At 42.2% G+C, this 20,436-nt stretch overlaps 1 protein-coding gene across 1 annotated transcript in view; it reads left to right on the forward strand.

Moving 5' to 3' along the window:
• Positions 1-12,734: 12,734 nt before the first annotated feature.
• The window catches only part of CSMD1 (CUB and Sushi multiple domains 1), a 1,065,186-nt gene continuing 1,057,484 nt past the window's right edge, over positions 12,735-20,436 (forward strand). Inside the window, exon 1 of the mRNA XM_061989487.1 lies at positions 12,735-12,801. Coding sequence (XP_061845471.1) covers positions 12,735-12,801 — 67 coding nt within the window. The remainder of the gene's footprint in view (positions 12,802-20,436) is intronic.

The following is a 20,436-nucleotide window of genomic DNA, read 5'->3' on the forward strand; positions in this document are numbered from 1 at the left end:
TATTCCCCATGACTCCAGACCTGCCTGGCAGAGTCAATGTCATTGAATAACAATAAGTTCTTCATTTCAAAAAAAAAAAAAAAGTTAGTTTTGCTTAGGATGGGAAAAATTGATAAAGGTGCAGAGCTGTAAATCACTTGTGACAGATAACAATATATATTACCTTAATTTAATAATAAAAAATCAAACCTGAGTACAGAAAGTATTTTTGTAGCTCAAGAACAGTAGCTATCTCTTCTTTGTATAAGATGATTCAGGCAGTTTGAGGAAAAAACAAACAAGCATCTTACATTTTCAGAAACAGTGATCAAATTAAACTGACAACCTAATTATAGTGCTGACTTGTGGGTTAATTCTTTTTTGAGATTTTATGTGTGTTTAGATTTTTAAATTTAAACTATTCAGGCATGGTGCTTAGGGACATGGTTTAGTAGTGGAGTTGGCAAATGTCAAGATTACGGTTGGAATCAATGATCTTAAGTGTCTTTTCCAACCTAAATGATTCCATGAGTCTATGAAAAATAAGAAAGAAGAATCTATCTGAATACCTTGGCTATCAAAACACTGCTTAACCCTTGTAGAGCTCTTCATGGTATCAGAGTACACATCAGTTTCCACTACAGAACCAATCAGCATCAAATAACTACAGCTCCTCTCATGGTTGAAATAAAAGTACTCAGGCTCACACGTCTGCTCAGCACAGTTGGTGCTATCCGGGAAATGTTACAGGTGGGAGCATAGGAAGTCACTGCATTTAACATGAGAAATTTCTGGTACAGATATTTTAGAAAAAGATTTCTTTTCATATTGAAGACAATCAAACAAATTTAAGCAATTTTGATAACTACCATTAACACTGCTGTAATTTGATAGATTTTTGACATGTTAATAGCAAGAGGTTAGACAGTTACTAAACATACACACATAAAGATTCCTGTACATTTATTAGGTGTCTTGAATTTCTATGAACTGTAAATCTGAGAAGTTTCAAGTAAGAATATATGCCTACATGAATATGTTAAGACATCCTTGAAGTGTGCTCAGAAAAAAAGGTCACTCGGATGCGATGTCTTAGAAATACGTTAGTGACCAGTAGGATAATTCACAGATGAACACATTACTTGAAAAGGAGGTTGCTCTGAAGCTGACCAGGTTGTCTGAGAATGGATGGCCCACAATGTGAACAAGATGAATCTGGGAAAATACAGGTTAAAAGATAGTCCACAGAACCTATTAAAGAAAACAGAAAATAATTTGATCAAGTAGTTTTGAATAAGGGTAAAAATATTATCATATTTTAAACACATAGGTAATCCTAAAAATTGACCATAGCTCACAGCACAGATAATGCCACCTCTAAATTGGGAATATAAAGGTGTAGCAAATCCCACTAAGCAGCAGAAAGGACTGTGTCATTTCAGAATCAGGTATGCAGAAGTGACACTGTGGTATCCTGCACTGTGTGACTAATTGCACCAGCATTGCCTTGTTAGTGTGAAAGGTAGCTATATCTCAGAACCTGGTCTAAGGTCTTGTTAGTGATGTTTGGTCTGGTTATGTGCCCTTGAGACATATGATCAGACTGGGAAACCTCAATGTAACTGTTTGCTTAGTTTATCTTTTAGTGACAATTTATTCTGCTGTAGTTACTGTTTGGTAACAGCGATGGGGAAATGGAATGCCCTTTCAAGGCTAGGATAAGAGCCTTGTAGCTTTTTTTGGTGAGGGATAAGAGAGCATGTGAGCTATGTGGTGCTACATCCACAGCTACACTGTTGTGCCTCTGGAGGAGGCTGGTGACTTTGGAGGAGGCTGTGGCACTGAGTCAAGGAGATTTCAGCTTGCCACAACACATATAAAAAAAGAGATTACATTCTCATAATAAACAGAATTATCCTTAAAAAGCTGAGTCTTGTGATTAAAGGTGTAACAGATGGAAACCCCACCTACAGCCTGATTCTCACAGAGACCTATTCTAAGCAACAGCAAGAATTTATTATCAATTACATATGCCTTATATGTCTGAATAATTCTTCTTCATATTAATACAGGCTCTGTGGGTGCTTCAGGCATTAATAGAGCCCATAGCGAGCAGAGATCCACTGATATTCCTTTTACTGTTTTGAGAACTTTATTCTTCAAAGGAGCATCATTTTAATAGTCAGAAAAAGACAGACTGCTCTAGGTTTTTTTCTGAGTTTATTCATTACAATTCAACCACTTAATGCTATGGAAGAATATTTCAAAAGTAGAAGTAGGCAGATAGATGCTGAACACCCACTGAACGCCAAAGGGATTTTGGTTCCTAGCTCCCTCATGCCTTTGAAAATCTCCCCCAGAAGCTTTAAGTATATCAAATCCACTCAGTGCTGACGCTGTATTATATATTCTTGTTTTCTTTGCAAACCTTAAGCAAATCACCTATATCATAGAAGAACACACATTTTTTTATTTTGCGATAGACCATACTTTAAAGCTGCTGAAATAAAAGCCAATGATTTGACAGATCCTTTGGTGAACATGCAAAATGAAAAAGATACCAGGAATTTCTCTCTCCCTGGTCTTGGGATCATACCATATCTCCCAACCCTCCTAGGAGCCCTGCTTTCTTTCTGTTGTGGAAAGCACAACAGCTCAGCTGAGATGAAGCAGTATATGCCATTACTGTGGATGGATGACTGAAGAAAGTCACTCATCCAATTAACAGCAGGACCAAGGCCACACAGCTAATGTTGGGCATATAATTTCTGCAGGCTACTTACATAGCAAATACAGAATATATTCTCAGATACTACCTGAGCTTAAAATTATGTAAAACGAGTGTTAATTTCTACATCTCCTCATTGCCTATACAGGCAAGGCAGACTTGAAACTTGGAGACTTGGAACAGGGTGAATACCACCTACCCATACTATGAACTAGGAGGACACTAATACCATTATCACCTACTTCTGTATATTCTAAACGAAAAGCAAAAAATAATGAATGATTGAGCACTAAGGTCCCGTGGAAAAAAATAGAAGAAAAGCAGATGATCATGCCACATATGCTTTATTAAGGCCTTTGTAGATTTGCAGAACCTATTTCTATCAAACTCTAAATTGGAAGTATTCTGTTACCTTTTAATGACCTTTTTAATGACTACATTTAATTTAGTGACCCAGTTCAATCCCATGGGCCCATGAAGATGTATGTCAATTTCCTCCCAGGCATTAATGTATTCCACACTATCTCCAACACGCTACCCTGAGAATGTGCGGGGTTTTTTCTGAGGATCAAATGAATTTTGATCTACTTCCCAAAATCTTCAAAGAATTTTTATGCTGGCTGAAATAGAAAGACACATCTTCCCACGAGGAACCACGGGCCACAGAAAATAAGACTCAAAATTTCTAGTTCTTTATTTTTTCCTAAAAAAAATAATATCACTAACATTTATAAAATTCAAAAATGCTCAGTTATCTAGTCACTTCCTGGAAAAAAAAAAATATTTTAAGACATGAGATTATTGCATGTTTAGAATATACACTAGTGAAAGTCCTCACTCAGCTTCCCATTGACTCCATTTTGCTACCATATTATGCAGGGTTCAAAAGAAAGAGATTTGGGTAATGCCAGGTAAATATGACTTGTATGTTATGCAAAAACTGATAATTAATTTAATTAGAAATAGGTCCCTGTGAAAAAAATTACAGTGATGCTATCTTTTCGTCCATTTTTTCAGCTCTACAGTCCAGGAGTTATGCTTCCTACAAAGACAGAAATGGAGACTTAAGAGGAAAGGCAAATCTGAGAAGCAGGTTATTTCTGTGGTAAATTCCCTTCTTAGTGCATAGAAATCCTGCAGGCAGACTAAGTTACTGACCTTCTCAACAAAAAAAGAGACCCTCTTCTGCATCTTTTTTTGACAGAGAGGAAGTCTTAAGTTAGAAGCTGAGAGAGGATAGGCAATGGTAACTTAGCAAGTAGATGAATTGCAAAGGACTAAGGAGGAAGGACAGATCATCACTGCTTGAAACTTACTTTTTAGAAAAGTTGGCTGAAATGCTGTTTGAGAAAGGAATGAGACAGCAAAGAACAAAAAATTCATTCTGTGAACAAGGCTAGACTCCCTTAGTTTCATGCATGAAGGGTAGAACATGCTTCTGCTTTCTTTCCATCTTTCCAATGAAAAATTCATAGCTGGTTAAAGCAAGTAGAGAGACACTTAAGCTCATTATTGATGAACACCATTAATGCCTCTCTTCAGAGGGGCATTTTGCCAATTTTACTTAAGCACCAGTCAGGCTTTTGCTAAAAACCTCATATTTGGATGATATTAGCAATGCCAATAACTGTCCAATGTCAAGCCACCCAATATTTGGGAAGATAATTGAGGTTATGCTGATGGGTCAACCCTAGCAATGTTTGCATTTCAAAGATATAGTTGGTCCTCATCAGGCTTGTCAATGTATGAGTAGAGAAATGAGACTAGATGATCACTTCCCAATCACTATATTCTGGTGATGAGCCTCTTGGATTTTTTTTCCTGTGGAGAGAGATATTATTAATTTGATAATGGGCTACTGCAGGAAGAAAACGTCCAATTCTTCCTTTACAGATACAAAATTCCACCAGTAGATTATTCTTGTTCCAAGCTTATACATAGCTGTTAGGAATAGTGCTGCATTGCAACTGAAACTTGAATGCAATTGATATTTTAAATTTTTACTTCCTTCTCACCACAATTCTAGTTTCATTACTCGTACAGAACATGATCCTGTCATCACTGAAGTCAGCGGCAGCACTTAGCTCAAGTTCCAGGTATACAAAGGCTTCGATGGATAATTGCAGTAAGCGTTCCTGCGTACTCTATTACTTTGCAGTAATTGTGAGACTGTTTGCCTTTCAAGGAAAGTGGAATATGCCTATTTTTTTTCCTTAATGAAGAGTTAAAATATATACATGAGGAAGAAATCACTTTGATGTATCTGGATTCATGCATCCCAACTCATAATGCTATAGCTCTTCTGTGCAGCCACATCACGAGGTGGAAATAGGAATTAGGAACAAATTAATACATAAATGAAACAGCAAATGAAGGAACAGTTTGGAGACATTTAGGTCATTTAAAATCTGACTTTCCATGCAGTTTTCTTAATTCAGATCATCAAGTTCTCTTTCCAGTCAATACAGAGATAAGCAGCTGTGAAATCCAGCAAGCACCTAGTCCACTGTAGACCTGCACAGGTCACTGTCTGTGTAAGGAATCCAGTCAAGAAAGACCTGAGAAGTGAGGGCAGGTAGAAATTAGATAATTAAGGTAGATGGGTAAAGTTAATCTATGCTGAAGAAATATTTTGGGATATGATAGAAGTTATTTTTCAATGTCTATTGAGAACATATAAGTGGGCTGCACAACATGATTCACATCCCAAATGGGACTGTCACCAACCATTACTACTTTCCAGCTTAGTACACCCAATGAGTCCACCATCAGAGCTCAGAAAACTGCAGCAATATCTTCCTAATAAAAACCTCACAACAATCGTCCCTATCTTTATTGTGATACTGTTTTCTTAAGACCAGAGGAATTGTACTCAAAATGTTCGGTTAGTATAAGTCATATAAACTCATTTCCTGGAGCACCTGCCAAAGAGAATGCATTTCTAGAGATTAAGCCACTTCAGTCAAGGCCTCTTTGAGTCTATGTGTAATTTCTTGATAGTGATTATTTTTAAAGCACTGATGACTGTGCACCTTGTTATCTATGCATTCTCCCCATTTTCTAGTCATACCTATTAACACTCCTTGTGAAGTCCTTGCTATTAAAAACTAAGTAAAAAAAAAAAATCCATGTAGAGACAGAAGGACTGATTCTATCTTTGGAATTTCTTTCATCTGGCAATCTGGCAGAATTTAAGTCCAACCAAGCAGTCTCAAGGTGCGATAAAAAAGGAGATGCAAGACACTTGACTAACTGTTCTTGTTGATATTTTTTATTTTTATTGCAATATATTTTATTATCTATATATGAAGTGTACACCACCACAATAACAGTCTAAATCTTAAATCACAGCACTGTCTAGTAAGGAATAAAAATCTCAAGCAAACTAGTTAGAAGAGGTGCTTATAGACAATTTTTTAAAAATTGCTCAAAATTACCTTTGCTTTATTTTTTTTCATCCTTTAACTATTAACTCTCATCTTATTTTCTTTTTTTCAGACATAGATTGAAAAGTTTCTTCTCTACTTGTCTCTTTTGACTCTTCTAGCTGCTTCAGTACTTCCATTCTATCCACCCATCTGATTATCTTATAATCAGTATCATAATTTCTCACCATTGAGAAACTGAGTATCATAATTTCTCACCATCTCACGACTTGTTCTCTCCTTGTCCTCTTTTCTGTCTTCTGATAACTTATTTATGGGTTATTCTTTGCCATGTTAAAAATTGCATGATTTTACCTGTTTCCCATTATTTCACTTTCAACTCCCACCTATCTCTGATTTAGTCTTAATCTACCTCTGAGCCACGTGAAAATATTCACTCTAAAATCTCTAATCATAGAATCATAGAATGATAAGGGTTGGAAGGGACCTGTAGAGATCATCTAGTCCAACCCCCCTGCAGAAGCAGGTCCACCTAGATCAGGTCACATAGGAACATGTACAGGCGGGTCTTGAAGACTTCCAAGGAAGGAGACTCCACAACCCCTCTGGGCAGCCTGTGCCAGGGCTCCCTCACCTGAACAGTGAAATAGTTTTTTCTTATATTTAAGTGGAACTTTTTTTGTTCCAGCTTCATCCCATTACCCCTTGTCCTGTTGATAGCTACTACAGAAAAAAGGGATGTCCCAGCCTCCTGACACCCAACCTTTAGATATTTATAAATGTTAATAAGATCTCCCTTCGGTCTCCTCTTCTCCAGACTAAACAGCTAAATTTCATGAGGATACCATTTTCATCCAGATCTGTCACACATCTTTTCTTAGAATACTGTATGTCCATGTCTTCAACAATTCTCTCTTCACCTGATTACCAAGGTGGCATTTTTGAGAACATACTTCTCATCTGCTCTTCAAATTACTGTGTGGGTTTTCTGTCCTTGTTTTCCTTCTCTCTTCTCTCTACACCTTGTGTGATCTCATCACCAAATACAAATTCAACTACCATCTGCTTGCTAATGACTCACAGATATACTAGTATACTCCAGACTAATCTCCTTATGTCCAAACTGAAATCTCAACCTGCCTCTGACATCTCCTCATGTATATGCAGCCACCATCTCCAACTCATCATGCATAAAACAGACAGCTTATCCATTCCTATACACTAAATCTTTCTTTCTCAGTCAGTTAGCTCAAAATATGTCAAGAGTCTAACTTAAGTCTTTTTGAATACACAAAATGTCATTAGTGAGTTTCTATCAAGTGAGTTTCAAGACTAAATGAAATGTGCGTCCAATGATGAAACTGCACAAAGAGAGCTAGGTTGAAGCATGGCTCTTTCAAATGCTTGAACGGTATAGAAGGCTCATGGCAACTCAAGTCACAGTAGTTCACTACATGTTAAATTAAGCACTCTATTAATATAGTCAACGTGTGCACATAATTAACACGCTGCATAGCCATTATGTCACTCAGTACTGTGGTCACTCTTAGGCAAGACAGCTCAAGTGAAGGAACTAGGAGTCACTATCTGAGAGTCTCGGTACATGTCAGTATGGAGCCCTCCTAAAAGGCCTGACCAAAACCTTCTCGCAACCAAATATCTCTACTTCTGTCTCAATAGTAGCAGTATCTTTCCAGCTTTAACAAATGCAGTTTTGCTCTTCCTATTAGCCAATCAGATTGCTGCCAAAAAGATTGTTTTCTGAGCTATTCTTTGCCTCCCTCCACTGGTTCTTCCTCATCCCTCCCATCTGATAGAAGTTATTACGTTTCATTCTCAAAGCCTTCTGACACTGTCACATTTAACTCACTGTCAGGTTACTGACTTCCTTTTCTTTTTAGACTATAATGCTAGCTACAGTTACCCACTTGACAACAGGCTGCTTCAAACTGCCTTGCTTAGCATACCTCATGCTTTGCAGGATCCTCTTATGCTTAGCTAGAAAACAAATCATCTGTTTTCCTTGAACTGATTCAACAAAATTCCCTTTTCCTCTGTTAACCCTGCAAAATCAGAATGATCAACAGTAAAACCTCTGATCAACAGTACCGAAGTGGAATGACCTTTGTGTTGTCTCCTGTAGCAGCCTGAAGGCTACTATCTACAAATGCCACCTTCTCTCAAAGGCAGAAATGTCTTTCGGAAGTCTCATATTCCAAAATTATTATTATTATTAATGTCACCTTAGGGACCAGAAGTGCTTACAAAAGAAACTATGTGCGGAAGCCTGTCCCTGAGGAGTTAAGTAATGCTTGAAGATGCCTTAAAACAGGCAACATACATCTTCCCCCAGCACCTTACCAATTGTCGCCCCTAAACTAAGCACTCCAGGGGGAATATAGTGGAGCAATCAGCTTAGCCTCAGAGTCCTTGAACAAAAGCATCATAACATGCTTTCTTCCTGACCAATATTGTCTTGAAGTGTCCCAGACAGCCTGTAACCATCTCTTCCCTACAACATTTTCCCTTTTTTTCCTTGTGTTTCCAGCTTAGAAGACTTTCAGTACTTACATTTATTGGTCTGTGCTGATATAGTATATAAAACAATCATGCAGTTATAGTTGATGCTGCAGCTCTAGTTGATGTGGCTGTAATCATCATTATTAGCAGTCTTACCAGAGAGACTTAGTTTGGACAGAACATTACCACAAAAAGAAAGCAGTCAAATCTGAACAAAATTTCTAACTGTAGACAGTCTGTGGGTGGCATGGCCTTGTTTTTATTCTTTATGGTATAACAAATTGGGGTTGGGAACATATGTACATATAAAGATTTTATTGTTCCAGCCTGGAGTACTACTAGAACTAAAGAAATCATGAAACGTTTCAAGTCTGAAAACAGAGCCATTAAAAAGAGAATGTGTTAAGTGAGAGTATTTGGAACTCTGCTCTGTTTTTGTTAACAACTAAAAAGCTTGTGTGACAAAAAAAAAAGTCAAGTTGCTTATGGAGAAGACTTCTACTTTCCGACTTCCTCACCCTAAATCTGTGTTCTGTTGAAGATATGTCTTCTTAAACATTTTTTTCCTCAACTATTTTTAATTTTAAACTTTAACATTTCTTAACTTCAGACTTCACAATAATCTTCTGGCAGAAAGCTACTGCCTTCTGTCTCCACTGGCAAGTAGAAATTCTGGTTATGGGTTCCCCCAAGGATCCCTTTTAAAGATTATATAGTACATTTTCAGCTATGTTCTGAATCTGTGGTTTTGCTTAGATATGCACAATTATTCCTGCACCTTGCAGAAAGATGCTTCTTCCTCTCAGAAAGCAACATCAGAGAAACGTGGATTCAAAATTATTAACATAACAATCTGAAAAATGAAAATCATAAATCTAATCTTTCAGATCTTTTATGTATATATGGCATAGGGAAACAAAAGGACAGCTCTCAATTAAAAATAAATCCCTGTCAAGTTGCCTTTAAGTCATCCCGATTACTACAAACAGTCTTGACATATACACTCCCCCACACTGTCTATAGGGAATAGAGAGAAATATTGCCTCTGTTCAAACTCATAAATTTGGGGATTTTACGGTAGCACATTAAGTACTTAAAATACAATAGAGAGATTACAGTCATTAGGTTAGATCACCTTCTGTAATTACCGTGTTTAGGTACTTCAGTTCCAGGCTGAGCTGGAATCAGACTGGAGATTCCTTCTGGAATGCCAAGCTTTGGTTCCAAGGTCATCTTATGGCTCTTTTGGGTGTGGCAAAACTTTCGAGTCACACAGGGTCTGTAAAAGTCACTGTGAAAGCCACCCAAGCCTGAAATGTTAGATGTGCTGGGGGGAAGGAGAGGGGAGTGTTTGCTATCTCATTTATCTCGGTAAGGTACTAACTCCAGTGACAAGTAACAATATGCTAAAGGCCAACATTGCTTACATATATGGTTAGTGTCAGAGGACATAAGAAAGGAGATTATGGCCTTATGTAGCTTCTAGGAGTAGAAGAAATTGCTACTTGTTTAGCTTAACAGAGAAGGAACCTCTGTTACAAAGTTCCAAAACCTCAGTAAAGCCCAGAAAATCCTCAGAAGAATGGCAAGCCTCAGAAAACAGTAAATCTAACCAGGGTGAGTCAAGACCAAGAAATTACGGCACAGTGGAGCTTCTGCAGAATTTGCTATGAGCAGGGTTAAACAGTAACTTCTAAATTGTGTACTTAAACAGCACAGTAGGAAATGATACAACCATTACTGTTTTCAACTAGACTCAAATATTCATGAATGGAGTTTATTTATTAATTTTTCCAACTCAATAGACAATACAACGAAACAAAATTAAAAACCACTGTGATCTCTTTGACCAGATACAATACCAAAATACATCCTTTCAGGAATCTAAGACCCAGACTACTTCAGGCCAGAAAAGAAGACTCTCAAGCTTAAGCTTGGTGGCCATTTCCGTCTTTCTCACAATCATTAGCAAATTCCCCGTAGTCCGTTGACAAGGAGTAAGTGGACGAGTGTACATGAGGAGCCTGAGCAGCCCTCACCGGGGAATTCTGCACAGCAGTCTGGCTACGTGATGTCTGGTACTAACTAGTATTAGCATCATTTTACTTTCATGAATGCAAAAATGAGTCCCCGAGGCGTTTTCAAAATACGGAAGAATAGTAAGGACTGGATCCTTCCTATGGGTATGTTTGGGCCCGGCTCCGGAGTGTGGTGGGTTCGGGAATGAAGGGAAAGAACAGACGGGGAAAGGCGGGCAGGGTGATGGTGCGGGCAGGGAGGGAGAGCCTGCCACGAGATGGCAGCAATGCCACGTCTGTCTCGGCAGCTTGCCTGGCCCTGGATATTTTTTTTTTCTTTATTTTTTTTTTTTTCTCTTCTCCGTGAGAACCGCAAGGTTTATACATAAATACAAGCTTATTACAAAGTCAGCCTACCTCGTTCAGGACCCATTCACCACCTTCTTGGAACTTACAATAAGAAAACAACTTTGCATATCTCACCATGAAAGAAAACTCATCATAAGTGAATAATTACAACCTTTAAACTACCTTTCCAAAGGTGTTCAGGGTTCTGTCTTCCATTCTTAGGAGGCTTTATATTTTAATTACGGATATGGGTAAGCATTAATTAGGGAGTCAGACCCAGTGAGCGGTAGTGGTAATCTGTATAATGCTTTCTGGACGGTAAGTCGGGTTTGGGTGTTCTTTTGCAGAGGGATGCCTTTGCAGATAAGCCTGGCACAGAAATTGGTGTTGGCAAAGGGTATCACCTGCCAAGGTCGTGGCAATATGGGGACCTGTGACAGGCCAGTTCGAGGTCACCATTTTCCTTCCCTCAGGCTCAGAGAATCAACATTGCTGGGTTCAGAGTGGTGGTGGAGAAGTCTCTGTCCACATACTGTCATGCCCAATTTTTTGGTTGCTTTTTTTTTGTTTTGTTTCAGAAAGGACAGTTAATGGCAGAAATTACTCTTGGCAACAGGAGCCATGGGGAATGGCAACAAAAACAAAGCAGTGTCCCTCAAGGAGATGTTGGCTCCCCACCTTACCCTGAGAACAACAGTTTATTCTGATTAGCAACTTGGAAGGAATGAGCAGGGCAGATTTTGGACCCGAAAGCCTTACCCTATCACTTGCGGGATCTAAAGCAACGGAGAGTTTCACCTAGGACTGGACATTCCCACCCCAGCCCAGCACACCCACGCACCACCCGCGGGTTGCAGAGCGGGGACCCGGGCTGCGGGCAGCACCGGGAGACAGGGCGCCGGGGCGGTGCAGCGGGAGCCCCCCGGGCAGGTGCATCCCTCGGAGCCACCACCCTTCCCTTCTACGCGCCGAGGGAGAGCGCGCCGAGAGAAAGCCTTCTGGCCTCGGGCGCTTTTGGGGAGCCGCGGCCGGGTCATGGCGGGTGGGGGCAAAGCCGAGGGCGGCCCAGAGGGGCCGTGCGGGGGCCGACCGGCCCTGCGGGCTTGGCGTGCGCCGGCTGCGCAGCGCCGGCCCCTTCCCCTCTCCGTGGGAAGTGATGGTTGAGTCCGGCGGCGGCTTCTCGTGTGGCTGGCAGCCGCGCCGCTGCGCTGCCTTGCGCTGCTCTCGCCGCGATCCATCCCTCCTTCCCTCCCTCCCTCTCTCCCCCCCACCCCCGCCACCTCCTCCTCCTCTTCCTCCTCGCACTCTCCGCATCCCTCTCCTGCTGCCGCCGCCGCTGCCCGTCTCTCCCCGCCGCCGGCGGTGGACACCGCGCTGCCCACGGCACCGGCCGCGCTCCCCTCCCTCCCTGCTCCCTCCCTCCTTCCTTCCCTCCCTCCGCCCCGCTCCCCGCTCCCTCCCCTGGGCGGGCGGCGGCGCGGGGCTCCGCGGGCGCTGAGCGAGCGGCGCAGCCCCGCGCGGCGCGGGACCGATGCTATGAGCAGAGCGGCGCGAGCCGCCCGCGCAGTCCTGCAGGAGGCGTCGGGCGCTGCGCGGCGCTCGGGACCCGGCGCGCGCCGCTCCGCCCGCCCGCGCCCCGCGGTGGCTCCCGGGCGCCGTCCTTAGCCCCGCTGCCGCTCGGAGGACACGGTCGCAGCCCAGAAGAGCCGCCGGGGGTTTTGTGTGAGTGTGTGTGTGTGTGGAGTAGCTGCAGACATGACTGCGTGGAGGAAATTCAAGTCTCTGCTGGTTTTCTGCGCGGGGCTCCTCACTGCAGCTCAGGGTAAGATTTGGGTTTCTTGCACTGGATTCATATAGGCTGTGGTTATGGCACCGATTTCCTCCCCCTGCACGCCCCGACTAAACCTGTGCCGTTCGCTCGAGCTGTGTCCCTCGCTTCGTTTCTGCGCCGGGAAGCGGCAAGCTCCCCCAGCCCTGTCTCCCTTCTCCCTGCCCTCCCACCGGGTCCGCCGGTGTTCCCCGAGGGTTCGGTTCCCGGCCGGCCGCTTCCCCTCCCCGGGAGAAACCAACCCCCAGGAGTTGGGCAGCAGCCGCTGCAGCGCTGCCGGAGGAGCTGCCCGCATCCAGCCGCCTGGGCAGCGACGGAGTTTGGGAACACTTCGCTCTCCGCGCACGCACGAACGGCACTCGCTGCCGTGCGAGGGACAGTCCCCGGGCTGGCAAGTTTGGCTCTCCCCTCCTCCCGCCTCCCCGGTTTTTGCCGTGCTAGGGGGGGAGCGCGGAGTGGGTGGCCGCGGAGAGCCGCCCCGCCTGCCTTCAGCCGGCTCCGCTCCCCGCAAGTTACGCGGAGGCGGGGATGCGGCGCTGGGGTCCCCCTCCGGCAGCTACCTGCCCTGCCGGAGGGAAGAGGGTTCGTCTCTGCTGGGCGTGCGGTGGGGAGCTTCTCCCACTCCCAGCTGGGCTTCTCCTTAAAATCAATGGGGGGAGGGAGGGGAAACGAGGGGGGTGACGGTGGAGAATTGGGTTACACAACTTCACTGCTGGCCTCAGCCCCAACACTTGCCTCATCGCTGGAGACAACAACTTCCCCATTATTCACTTCGCCTCTCATTAGCCCTGCGCTTTTTCATGCTGAGAGATGCGAGTGTGTGTGTGTGTACGCGAGAGGGAGAGGGAGGCTGTTAGCAGCTGAGCACCTGTCCTCGTTACAGCCTCTGCCTTCTCCCACCTCGCTCCCAGCTGTTTCTGCCTGCCTCCGGGAGCACAGTTCCCCTTGCGGTCTCTGCTGTCTGAGGCTCCCTTAACCCTTCCAAGGCGTTACCACCATTTTATTTTTCTCAGTGCTTTTTCTTTTTATTTTTTTTCCCCTTGCTTTCCGTGGGGGCGAAGCTGGAGCCTTCCCCGTCCTGCGTGTGCCCGCGGCCGGGCTCTCTCGTCCCCACGGGCGGTGCGGCAGGGTGCTCGCCCTCCCTCCCTCCGGCAGCTTCTGGCCGGCATCCGCAGGGAGAGGCGGTGGAAGGCCAGCCCGGTCGGCCGACAGCCGGGCGGGGAGCTTCAGCCGGTCCGAAGAAGCGGCTGCGGCTAGGCTCCAGCCCAGTGGCCCCGCTCCTGCCGTCGCCTCCGTTCACCAGGCAACGCCGGGCAGCGCTGTCCCCGCGGGGCAGGCGCGGGGGCGGCGCGGCGCACGGCGTTCCCATGCCGCCGGGTCAGCGGCTCCTGACGACGGGGCTGCGCTGGTGGCACTCGCAGCCCGAGGCTGGCGGGCGGGCGCTTCTCGGCGCGGCCGCCCTGCCCAAACTTCCAGCACCACCCCCACACCTCCGCCCCCCCCGGTGCCTCGGTCTCCGTCTCCCCGCGCGCCCGGGGCTCGGCCGCCGCTCGCAGCTCGCCCGGCGCTGCTCCGGGGGGTGGCGGCCGGCGGAGCCGATGCGGCCGGTGCGCAGTGGGCTCGGCCGCCCCGGGACGAGCTGCAGCGGCGGCCGCGGCCGTGCCGGTTAGTGGGGCGGGCCGACACCCGCGACTCATTTGTTAAATACACTGTAGCTGGTTGTGTCGTTTGACATTTAAGTGTTTTATTTTCATGGCTGACAGCACATATGAAAAGCTGGAAGCTGGATCAGGGTTATTCAGCGGATCTCCGACGTGTTTTGCTTACATACAGAGGTTTTGCCAGGAACGTTTGGGCACTGCCTCGGATGCTGCTTTGCAGAATGTAATTACACCTCGCTTAATGTGGAGCAGCAACACACCTACTTAAAAGCTACAAACTGACTTAATATTGAAGTCAAACAACAGGTAGAAGAGGGACCAGCAGGGACATTTGACATAATTCTTTCCCACTTACCTTTCCAGGCAGTCGAGCACAGGTATCTATATTTAGCCAAATGTAATCCTGAGGCTGAAATTACATTTATAGTTTAGAGAGTGAAAGAACTCCTTCCTTAGTAATGTGAAAAGCCTAAGCTCTCAGAGGCACATAACATTTTAATTAATAGATCCCCAGAACTCTTTGTTTTGCCAGCCCCTTGGTAGTTGAGTCATGTGGTAGTCACTGTAATAGGAATTCGTATGGGGTTTGGTTGGTTTGGAGGTTTCATGAGGAAAAAAAAAAAAAAAGACTGAATTTCTGGAGGTGTTGCCACAGGCATTCCCGTATCTTTCAGTAGAATGAGAGGTGAGCTGCTTTCCACATTGTTCCTCACTATGAAATGAAACGGAAACCCTTTGTTGCTGTGCAATTTTATGTAACTTTTTAAAGGGGCAAGAAAGGACAAAAATGAATGTACGTCATTGTTCATTGTGGTAGACCTGAGGTGCAGTTCTATACCTTTCTTTGAACTCATTTTGTCTGACTGATGCATCTGAGTGTTTTACAAAACATTTGGGGGGATTCTTCGCTGTCCATTGTGCTTTAAGCATCAAGGGGAAATTGGTGTAGAGTCATTTAACGGAAACACTTTCCCTGAAACAACCCTATCATAGCAGTTATGCTTCAATAAGAGAGGCAGCACAGCTCTGAATGTTAAGATGGGCTTATTTATAGAGTCATTTGTTAATTCTAATAGGTTGTATCCAAACAAAAGCAAACATAAAAACCTATTGATTTGCTTGAAACACAAAACACATCAGTGTCATTTCTATAAAAATTCATACTGTTGGGGAACAAGTGGTAGATTTAGACTGAACTCAAGACTGAAATTCAAGATAAAAGATTGAAATATCTTTCCACTGTGACCTGAAGTCTGTGAACAATCTCTTTTCAATATAGAAATAAATAGCGCGTAATACTTAAAATTACCTCGGTACATATTTTCAAGATTATTTCCTGGACTTGTTCAGATAATCAAATACAACACCTTCATTGCCACCTAATTGCCTCAAACAAAATGTGCATAAGCAGGCTTATGCACCAAGGTATCATTCAGATTAACAGAAATAACAAAGAGAAAACATTTCTGTTCTTAAACTGAATCCAGACAGGGAAAGGACTCCTACATTTACAGCTTAGGATTTTGTTGTTTTGTTTGGTTGTTGTTTTGTTGGTTTTTTTTAAAAAAAAGAGGAAGAAATAAACCCCCAAACATTTTATGTACTCTCTCTTTGCTGCTAGCACTTTGTCAAAATAATTGCTTTGACTACATCACACAAACTTATCATTATGTTTAAGCCCTACTTCTGTTGGTCTGAGAGCGTTTGTCTCTTTTAAGGTCATGTATTTTCTCTCTCCAAAGCAGTGTTTCTCAAACTGTGAAACTGGTCTCTCTAGAGAGGCTTCATTCTCTTCCAGAGAAGACTGAAGCAATTCTAGGGAAAATGAGCTGAAAAAGAGGATTTTTTAAAAGAATATCACAGCTAGGTGTTGAATACCCAACTGCAAACCCAAGTATTTGATGGATGCATTCCCCATTCTCCATCCCAGTGAGGAAATGGCCATAGAAAGACAGAAAAGAGAATAGCTAGCTCTGACCTCTTAACATTTTAATGTAAAACAGCATTTAGTTTTGGTAAGATCTGCATCTTCTCCATTTTTCTATTTATTTATATATATATATTTATATATTTATATATATATATGTAAAATGTCCTTAACTCTACATAGGAACAATAAATACAGGAAATATATGGTCAGTTTCAATAGCATGTAGTGGAAACTGTATCAATTCAATGAAGATTCGCTAAACATTCATTTTAGTGCTTTGAACTCAAAGATGAGATTTGAATTTCCACTGTCAGTGAGGACAAGGTTATCAGTTTCTCTGGTGTATGTGGAATGGGACACTGGTGATAGTATGGGACTTGGAGACAGTATAGAAGCACATGCAGATGTGAACACACAAGAACTTCAGTATGTATTGAAATCTGTGAGGACACTTCAGCACCATCTATGATGTGTACAGATAGGAACTGTTCTGCAGATTGTTTTCTGTTTGTTTTGCTGACTGTCACTCCCATGACCCTTTGTACAGACACAGATGATTTTCATCAAGCGTGGGTTTTTTCTTTGGGGAGTTGACTTTTTTTTCCCCCCTTCAGACTGCTTTTTTAATAAAAACATTTAATCTAGGTCTTCATCTTATTGTTACTCATTATGTGGTAACATTATTACAGATGCATTGACATATGCAAGTTTTTAAAAGACACCTACGGGACTTTGGCCTCAGTAGCATTTACATTCATGAAGACCTTGGCCCCACCAAATAAGGAGCAGACTGCACCAGTAAAGATTTTAAATGGCGACCGATGCATTCAAGATTTACCATGCTCTCTAGAAAGGCTGAAAAGCCTTAGGGACCATTGTTTTCAACTTTTTCAAGACATGCAATCTGTACACTGTCACATTAACCTTCTTCTCGCAACCTTTCCTCAGAAAAGTGACTGCTTAATAGTGTGACTGTATAAAACGTCCAATGAATTTAAAGATAAGATGTAATTCTGTTTTGCTTAAATCTGTGTTGTACTGTCATGTCTCTCTGACCACGATGACATTACTCAGCTAGTAAACAGCTTTAGGTATAAGTGCAGATATTGCAGTGTAGTGCCGGGCTGCCTGTAACCAGCAGAGGGATAGAGGGATGCGGTGTGGAAAGGGGAATTACAAGTTTCACTATACAATCCACCAAAGCAGTACCATAGGTTTGAGAGATGATCTCTAATAAAACTCCAGCATATAACTGGATTTAAGTCAGGGTCACCAAATAAGTATCTGGCCTCTAGTTCTCCATATGGCTGCAAAATTAGCCAGATTAAACTGAGCTAAATTGGATGTTCTTCCAGTTTCTGCAGTGAACAAAGAATAAGAATTATATGGAAATTCTCCTAATGCGTTTGAGTCACTTTCTTTTACTTAGATGTTTTACTTTTCTGTGTCAGTTGCAATTTCCTTTAAACCATTTTTAACAACCAGTAACTTTTGAAATAAGGAAGAATGTCATTAAGGCCTGAGGAAAGCTCTAAGATCTTACTTCATCCTCATCCATCTTTGTTATCGCTGGATGAAAGACATCACTCCACTATATGACATGTCCACTGCATTTAAGAAAATCTACCCTATATTTGTTGTAAAAATTTCCCGATGGGACAGCTGCTCAAAAAAAATTACTTGGATTATTGCTAGTGTTATATTGACACACAAAGGCAACATTTATCAATTGCCTGCATTTAGTAATTGGATGGTAAATGGAGGCATGCATGCACTGAAAACTCTTACAAGACTAATACTGCATCTTATTTTTAATAACAAGTCTTACTTGCTCAGAGACAATATTTTTTTCTTCATTTCTTACTCAGAAGGAAAAAAAAAAGATAAAATTACAACAGTTTCTTGCCATTTTTACCTGGAGGGAAGATTCAGTTAAAAGGGCAGAGCAAGATTTAATCACTGTTATATTGCTGATGATTAACCAGAATTCGTCTTGATTAGTCAGAATATCATCAATGATTTGCTTTTAGCAAAAGATAAGAAAAAAATCTCACAATTTCTTGCAATTACAGTAAGGCTTTAATTTCCAGCATAAAAAATTAATCACAGTTTGCTACAGCTTTATAGTTATTAAATTATGTATTTTAACAATACATTCATGCATATTCAGAATAGTGATTCCACCTCTGTCAACATCATTTTTTGAGTCATCATTATCAAGTAAAAAAGGTAACTTTGGGCAGTTGTGATGGCCCTATTCTACTGCATTAGAAACCGAAATTTCTATTGATTTCAGTAGTAGACGGATTGGCCAATTTCAAAAAGATTGCTGCTCTGAATAAGGGAGGCAACAGCAGATACTGGAGCTGAATAGCAGAGTCATGTCCTGCTTCATATGAGCTCTTGAGGCTGAGAACTTCTGGCAATGTTTACATCTATGTACGGCTGACAAAAAAGGAAAACTGGAAAACTCTAAGCAATCAATCCTGTTACTATAAAAATATTTACATATTTATGGAAGTAATTTAGTTTTAAACAATATCTCAGATATCTCCGAGCATAGTTTTATCTGACTTCTTTTTCTCTACTTTTTCTCTAAAAGAAATTATGAAGGAAAAGACACAGACAAACCTAGGATCATTTTAGTCTTTGGAGGGTTTATGCCTCTCTTACAGTGTCTCATGGATACTGAAGTACAGAATAATGTTCCATGCTGACGTCTCCATTGTATGGTGGCTTTCCAAGAGAAACAGCACTGCAGCTTGCACAGAGCTGAATAAATAATAATGAATAAAATTTGTGTGCAGTATTCATTTTGCAAACTTGTATAAAATATGGACAGTGTTTTAAAATTCCATTTTACAGCACTTGCTTCAAACCTTGTTCTCAAATTCAAGGCATTGACTTCTTCATGCAATTTGGACAAACATTAAGTTTTTGTTATTTCTAGTCTAAAAATTTTCCTTGTCTTTTGTTTACTAGAGAGCCATTTCTAAACATATACTGGAGGGCTTTTTATTGAAATGTTCTTAAAATTCTGTTGTTTGCAGCAAACCCTTGACATTTGACAGCAAGTCTGGGTCTAGGGATATCTTTTCCTCATTGTATGACTTGCAGATCAAATGCAACCATGATACAATACTTTATAAATCATTGTTTACATCCTTTGACCTATATTATTCACCATATTGTGTTCACATACAAAAACTTCTATTTTTTTTGCACTATTGCTGAAACACCAGCAATACTCGGTGCACCAGGAACAAAAGTGCAGCCAACCTTACTCTGTATTTAAAGCTCAGGTTAAAGGGTGGCCTAAACACTGGGAACCGCAGGCAGGATATTTTCTTTTCTAAGTACTGGCCTGGCTGTAGCTTGGATTTAAAGCACCCTTACTGTGCTTGCAGTGCCTGCTGCTGAAATAGATGGGAGACCTTGGCTCACTTTGCTTAGCGCATCCAAAATGTGAGTGAGAGCTTAGGCTTGGCTTTGGGCATCGTGCTTGAGTACATCAGGGTTCAGTCTGAACTCAGGGTGCATACAGTACACACCATGTAGCTTGAGACCCACATCAGACTGCCAATGTCCAACATAGCTGGAGGTACAAGGAACAGGGAGGTGATTTTGTCAGGGAGCAGCTGACATTGGACTGCAAGCAGGTAGATATTGCAGGAATACATATGAGCTCATGGAATCCACCTTGCTTTGAACCTTAGAAAAAAGCATAGGTGACTGTGAGGATAAGAAAAAATAAAACAGTGACATTTTTGAAGGTAGCATTTTAATGAAATAATTGGGGAAAAAACCAAAGTATTTAACTTATTTTTAGACTAATCTTACATGCTTCTGGTTGTGAAACAAATGGTCATGACAAATCACACTGTTCTCACTAATGTCTGTGGGATATCAGTGCAGAATCTGACTGCTTCATAGTGACTAAGTACACTATTTTAGCTTTGCCCCAACAGCCAGATTCTCTATTGGTATCCTGCTGATGTTTATTGTAATACATAGGTTGAGTCATACTAAGCTTTTTTT

The sequence above is a fragment of the Colius striatus genome, chromosome 2, assembly GCF_028858725.1.
Source record: "Colius striatus isolate bColStr4 chromosome 2, bColStr4.1.hap1, whole genome shotgun sequence".
Lineage (NCBI taxonomy): Eukaryota > Metazoa > Chordata > Aves > Coliiformes > Coliidae > Colius > Colius striatus.